This window comes from Eptatretus burgeri, chromosome 4, assembly GCF_056783735.1.
Source record: "Eptatretus burgeri isolate ZD-2024b chromosome 4, Ebu_testis_v1, whole genome shotgun sequence".
Lineage (NCBI taxonomy): Eukaryota > Metazoa > Chordata > Myxini > Myxiniformes > Myxinidae > Eptatretus > Eptatretus burgeri.
The window spans coordinates 9025229-9032548 of record NC_140964.1 but is presented as its reverse complement, the minus strand read 5'-3'; the positions used below and the strand labels follow the sequence as shown (position 1 = coordinate 9032548).

The 7320-nt window shown below is 51.2% G+C and overlaps 1 protein-coding gene and 1 long non-coding RNA gene across 2 annotated transcripts in view; both read right to left on the bottom strand.

Moving 5' to 3' along the window:
- Window positions 1-4145, bottom strand: part of LOC147027441 (cytosolic 5'-nucleotidase 1A-like) — a 24838-nt gene extending 20693 nt beyond the window's left edge. Inside the window, exon 1 of the mRNA XM_085876860.1 lies at window positions 3855-4145. Coding sequence (XP_085732986.1) covers window positions 3855-3968 — 114 coding nt within the window. The 5' untranslated portion in view covers window positions 3969-4145. The remainder of the gene's footprint in view (window positions 1-3854) is intronic.
- On the bottom strand, window positions 850-3843 carry LOC147027442 (uncharacterized). The gene is made up of 2 exons (XR_015057046.1): window positions 3740-3843; window positions 850-2791 (listed from the first exon to the last, which is right to left on the bottom strand). It is a non-coding gene; the product is annotated as an uncharacterized LOC147027442 (long non-coding RNA).
- Window positions 4146-7320: the final 3175 nt, after the last annotated feature.

Genomic DNA, 7320 nt, shown 5'->3' with positions numbered 1-7320 from the left:
TCCTCGCTGCAGAAGAACAATGGAAGGTGAAGGCCGTGTTGAAATGACATATATTATACATTGAACCAATGTTCCAAAAAAAAAACAAAAAAACAATAATAATCTATTTACAAGTCTGGAGACGGCGATGGTTCACGAGCAATGTACACGGTTCACCTTTTTTATTTTTTGACCTTCGAGGGGACGCCACGGGCAAACTGGCGGGAATCGGGAAAAACGTAAACGATGAAAGTTGTAGTACTCGAAGCGCACTACTTGCATACCAACTTTCATTCGAAACAGTTGAAAACCCGAGGAGCTCGATGCCCAATTTATTGATTTTTTTGACATTTTCTAAGTTCGTGACCTTGTGACCTTGACCTTGGGACGCAAATGAAAAATCGAGCTCCGTGTGGCTATGCAGCTGCCGTTGGGCTAACCAAATACCGAAACCCCTACCAGATTCGACAAACCCCCTCGGAGAAGATGTAACTTGAAATCGGCTACCCCCTAAAAACACATGTTTTTTGGGCGTGGCTCCGCCCGTAATGGGCGCACCACGCCCATTCTCAGGAAAACACAACTAGATCATGATATAAACCTCCCACCCAAATTTTATCAAGATCAGATCAAAACCCACGGAGCTATGCTCAGGACAGACAGACAGACAGACAGACAGACACACCCATAACGAATATACTGGTCACTTACTGACTCGTAAACAAATAATGGAGCAAGTGTATGTACTAGGATGTATCATCTACTCCTCCGAGAGGATTTGATATTGGAAACTGAACGTTCAGTGATTAACGACAGCACCCTGAAGTTGTGCATGTGCAAGTTTCGTTCGATTCCATCAAGTTTTGAGAATTTTTTTTTTTTTTTGCCCATCTTGTCATTTTACTCCTGTGGTGGGGGGGGGGGGGAGGTGTGGTGCATTTGGAATTATCTGAGCGACACAACCACAATGTGTTATACATGCACTTAAGCAGGACGCATGTTTTCGCTTCAAATACGGTAACCTGGAATAATTTCATTTTAGGCAGCGATCGAGGCAGCGGGTTGTTGCCTATACACCGCCCAACATAAAGGGATGTGCCAGAAGAACATGTTGCACGCTTGGAAAAAGATCGCCCGTCGGGTGGGTACTCTGCTATGGTATTAATAATCATAAAAATGATAACACGACCCCTCTGGTGGCTTCCATTGGAGTGGGTGATTCTCGTAATGAGTAATAATAATAAATATCATCCCCAGCGGCATTTATTACAATTACTCGCAGGGTATCCACCCTACGGGCGATCTTGTTCCAAGCATGCAACACGTTCTCCGAACGCATACCTTTATTTGGGCGGTGTATAGGTAACTGACAACTCTGTAGAGAAAAAAAGAACCCATGACGTTATGCGTTTGAAGCAAAAACATACCGACTGTTAATAATTCAACCTCATTGCACTGGAAAACGTGGGCACAGGAACACTGTACTGTAAATGGTGGGACTTGTAATACCATTCCCCACTGGAGAAGGCACCACACGATACACATTCACATCGAGAATTCCTCCCACCCCTGGCAAAGACAAAAACACCATTCCACACAAATTGGGGTCACGCTGATGATGTGTTGCGAGTGTGGATGTAATTGCGTGACAAACACACAAACACGTGTCCATGAATTATAGTGAGGATGAGACAAGACGACCTTGGTTAACATGACCAGCACCCAATGTCAAGGCACATGGACAAGGTTCCCCTTCCACTGCGGAAACTCGCTGGACGTGTCGACTCGGTTCCCTTGATGAATAAGACAACAATGATGAAGCATCCATCGTTCATCAGTTTAACAAGACAGGTGACGGGGCTTCAATGAGGAAAATGGCTCTTTTTAAATGCCACACAAACACACACACAGCACACACCCAACACCAACACACACACAGCACACACCTACAGCAACACACACACACCCAACACACACACACCTACACCAACACACCCAACACACCCACACACACCTACACACACACATACACACACACCCAAACCAACACACACACACACACACACACACACACACACATCCACAACACACACCGACACCAACACACACCCACACACACACTCAACACACACACACAGCACACACCTACAGCAACACACACACACCCAACACAACACACACCTACACCAACACACCCAACACACCCACACACACCTACACACACACATACACACACACCCAAACCAACACACACACACACAGCACACACCCAACACCAACACACACACAGCACACACCTACAGCAACACACACACACCCAACACACACACACACACCTACACCAACACACCCAACATACCCACACACACCTACACACACACATACACACACACCCAAACCAACACACACACACACACACACACACACACATCCACAACACACACCGACACCAACACACACCCACACACACACTCAACACACACACACAGCACACACCTACAGCAACACACACACACCCAACACAACACACACCTACACCAACACACCCAACACACCCACACACACCTACACACACACATACACACACACCCAAACCAACACACACACACACACACACACATCCACAACACACACCGACACCAACACACCCACACTCAACACAACACACACCTACACCAACACACACCTAACACACACATACCCAAACCAACACACACACACACACACATCCACAACACACACCGACACCAACACACACCCAACACACTCCACACACACACCCAACACAACACACACCTACACCAACACACACCTAACACACACACACCACACCCAACACACCCACACAACACACACCCAACACACCTACACACACACCCAACACCAACACACACCCAACACACACACAACACCAACACACACCCAACACACCGACACACACACACAGCCAACACCAACACACACCCAACACAACACACACCAACACACACACAACACACACCCAACACAACACAACACCCAACACACCCACGCAACACACACCCAACACCAACACACACCCAACACACTCCTAACACCAACACACACCCAACACACACACAACACCAACACACACCCAACACACACACAACACCAACACACACCCAACACCAACACACACCCAACACAACACACACCAACACACACACAACACACACCCAACACACCCACACAACACACACCCAACACCAACACACACCCAACACACACACACCACCAACACACACACACACAACACCAACACACCCCCAACACCAACACCCAACACCAACACACACCCACACAACACACACCCAACACAACACACCCAACACAACACACCCAACACACCCAACACACACACACACCCAACACACACACACACACACCCAACACACCTACACACACACACCCAACACCAACACACACCCAACACAACACACACCAACACAACACACACCAACACAACACAACACCCAACACACCCACACAACACACACCCAACACCAACACACCCCCAACACACACAAACAACACCAACACACCCCCAACACCAACACACACCCAACACAACACACACCCAACACAACACACACCCAACACCAACACACACACACCAACACACAGCACACACCCAACACCAACACACACACAGCACACACCTACAGCAACACACACACACCCAAACAACACACACCCAACACCAACACACACACACCCAACACAACACACCAACACACACACCTAACACACACACCCAAACCAACACACACACACACACATCCACAACACACACCGACACCAACACACACACCCAACACCAACACACACACCGACACCAACACACACCACGTTACCGTTCTGGGTTTGTTTTTCGGTTGGAGGTTCTCATAACGCTCCTGATCCTCCTTCCATGAAACTGCCTCCTCCTTGACCCCTTGTGCGTCCGGTTGAGCAGGATCGACGCTCATTGCAAACTCGTGACGTCAATACCAAGGTGGACACAATAAAACTCACAGATCACCAGAACAATCGCCACTATATTTGCCTTAAACACACATTCAAACACCACACCCAAACACTCAATTCTTCCGCTTGTTGGAAAGGAGCGCTGAGGGAGCTGGGCGTGTCCATGACGTGACTCATGCCGGCGGTTTCATTTGAGGTTCGGCGACGACATTGTCGCACCTTGAACTGAAAATATCTCATGACCTGTCATGTTCAACGTCGTGTTCCTCCAATAGAGGGGGGGGCAGCGGAAAAATTCATGTTCAAATTGGGAATAAGGGGGGGGGAGGCGAGTTCACTTCCACATTGGGAGAGAGGGGGAGGGGAGTTCACTTCCACATTGGGAGAGAGGGGGGAGGGGAGTTCACTTCCACATTGGGAGAGAGGGGGAGGGGAGTTCACTTCCACATTGGGAGAGAGGGGGAGGGGAGTTCACTTCCACATTGGGAGAGAGGGGGAGGGGAGTTCACTTCCACATTGGGAGAGAGGGGGAGGGGAGTTCACTTCCACATTGGGAGAGAGGGGGAGGGGAGTTCACTTCCACATTGGGAGAGAGGGGGGAGGGGAGTACACTTCCACATTGGGAGAGGGGGGAGGGGAGTTCACTTCCACATTGGGAGAGAGGGGGGAGGGATTTCACTTCCACATTGGGAGAGAGGGGGGAGGGGAGTTCACTTCCACATTGGGAATAAGTGGGGGAAGGGATTTCACTTCCACATTGGGAGAGGGAGGGGGGGAGAATACATGCACAAACACTAGTGAGGTAAACAAATGTGTGTTGTCACGGCTTAACTTCTATACATAATCGTGTTTGTTGGTGTGTGTGTTTGTTTGTTTGTTGGTGTGTTGGTGTGCGTGTTTGTTTGTGTGTGTGCGTGCGCTCATGCCTGTCCGTGTGCGTGCGTGCGTTCATGCCTGTCCGTGTGCGTGCGTGCGTGCCTGTCCGTGCGTGTCCGCGTGCGTGCGTGCGTTCGTGCCTGTCCGTGTGCGTGCGTTCGTTCGTGCCTGCCCGTGTGCGCTCATGCCTGTCCGTGTGCGTGCGTGCGTTCATGCCTGTCCGTGTGCGTGCGTGCCTGTCCGTGCGTTCGTGCCTGTCCACGTGCGTGCGTGCATTCGTGCCTGTCCGTGTGCGTGTGTGCGTTCGTGCGTGCCTGTCCGTGTGCGTGTGTTCGTGCCTGTCCGTGCGCTGCGTGCGTTCGTGCCTGTCCGTGCATGCGCGTGCGTTCATGCGTATCAGTGTGTGTGTGCGCGTTCATGCGTGTCCGTGTTCATGTGTCCGTGTGTGTGTGCGCGTTCGTGCGTGTCCGTGTGTGCGTGCGTTCATGCGTGTCCGTGTGTGTGCGCGTTCATGCGTGTCAGTGTTCATGCGTGTCCGTGTTCATGCGTGTCCGTTTGTGTGTGCGCGCGTTCATGCGTGTCCGTGTGTGCGCGTTCATGCGTGTCCGTGTTCATGTGTGTCCGTGTGTGTGTGTGTGTGCGCGTTCATGCGTGTCCGTGTTCATGTGTGTCCGTGTGTGTGTGTGTGTGCGCGTTCATGCGTGTCCGTGTGTGTGTGCGTGCGTTCATGCGTGTCCGTGTGTGTGCGTGCGTTCATGCGTGTCCGTGTGTGTGCGCGCGTTCATGCGTGTCCGTGTTCATGTGTCCGTGTGTGTGTGTGTGCGCGTTCATGAGTGTCCGTGTGTGTGTGTGCGCGTTCATGCGTGTCCGTGTGTGTGCGCGTTCATGCGTGTCCGTGTTCATGCGTGTCCGTGCGTTCATGCGTGTCCGTGTGTGCGCGTTCATGCGTGTCCGTGTTAATGTGTGTCAGTGTGTGTGTGCGCGTTCATGCGTGTCCGTGTGTGTGTTGAGGTCAGGTCAGGTCAGGTTCGATCTTGTCAGGTCAGGTTCGATCTGTGACCTGCTACAGGTACCATGTAAACCTGTACTAACCTGTTCCATGGTCGGGTTGTCGGCGACTAAACCGTCTCCCCCACCAGGTTTTCTGGTGAGGAGGGTGTTTGGATATGGACACCCAGCAGGATTAAAAACAAAACCTGTCAAAGGGCGGAGGAGCTCCTTGTGAGCCAATGGCCATCCATATCTAGTGCCCAACTGTGTCTGCAGACGTCCTCCTGCAGTTGGGTTACTTCTTATTAGGAGGTTGGTGGCAGGATTTGCACTCCGGCCACCGTAAAATGCTTCATTCCGCAAAACGCAAAAACGCAAAAAAATCTGAAAACCCACTCCGTGGGAGTACCTCCTGCGCAGCTTCCCTTCGCAGGGCAGCTCACCGGATGATGGGATTGGGGCAAAGCCTTCGGGACCCCCAATCTTTGATAGGAGGGAAACCACGGGGTAACATCCCTGGGTCAGATTGCGGGAGAGTGTGTCGGAGTGGTGCTGAGGTGTCATCCACCAGACAGTGGTCTCCTTGGGTTAACCTGAGGCGGTCCCTTCGGGTGGGTGCCTGGAATGTCCTATCCCTAAGAGAGGATGATCACCTGTCTCTGTTATCATCTGAGCTCAAGCGTTTGGACATCGGGATTGCAGCTCTCTCTGAGGTTCGGAGACCGGATTGCGGCGAGATAATGGTGGGTGGTTACACCTACTATTGGTCTGGTCGCTCTGATGGTTACCATATCCAAGGAGTTGCTGTAGCTGTGTCCAATAAGCTGACCCCAATGATAATTGAGGTAACACCGGTCAACGAGCGTATTATGAGATTAAGGATTCGTCACTCCTTAGGTGTCATTTCCCTGGTCTCTATTTATGCTCCGACTGAGGCGAGTGATCTCACCGTGAAGGATGCATTCTACGCCACACTCGAGTCTGTGGTTGATCAGTGCCCCAGACGAGATACACTTCTAGTCTTGGGGGATTTCAATGCATCGACTGGAACTGATAGGGATGGTTATGAGATGTGTGTTGGTCCCCATGGGTCAGGAACTATGAACCAGAATAGCACTAAGTTCCTTGACTTTGCAAGAAGTCATGGACTTAGGGTGGCTGGTTCATGGTTTCAGCGCCCGCAAGCTCATCGCTGGACTTGGTATTCCAACGCTGGCGGTGTGGCAAAGGAGATTGACCATGTCCTCATTGACGGTCGTTGGAGGATGATCCAGAACTGCAGGGTCTACCGGAGTGCTCAGTTCCTCAATACTGACCACAGGCTTGTTGTAGCAACTCTAAAGCTGCACCTTAAATCCTGGAGAATGGTACCATCCCAGCCTAGGCTGGATGTTGCCAAGCTCAGGGATGAGAGAGTAGCTGAGGAGTTTGCGAACAGGCTGAGTGGACACTTGGGGGGTCTGGGTGCTTTGGGGGGTCCTGAAGAGT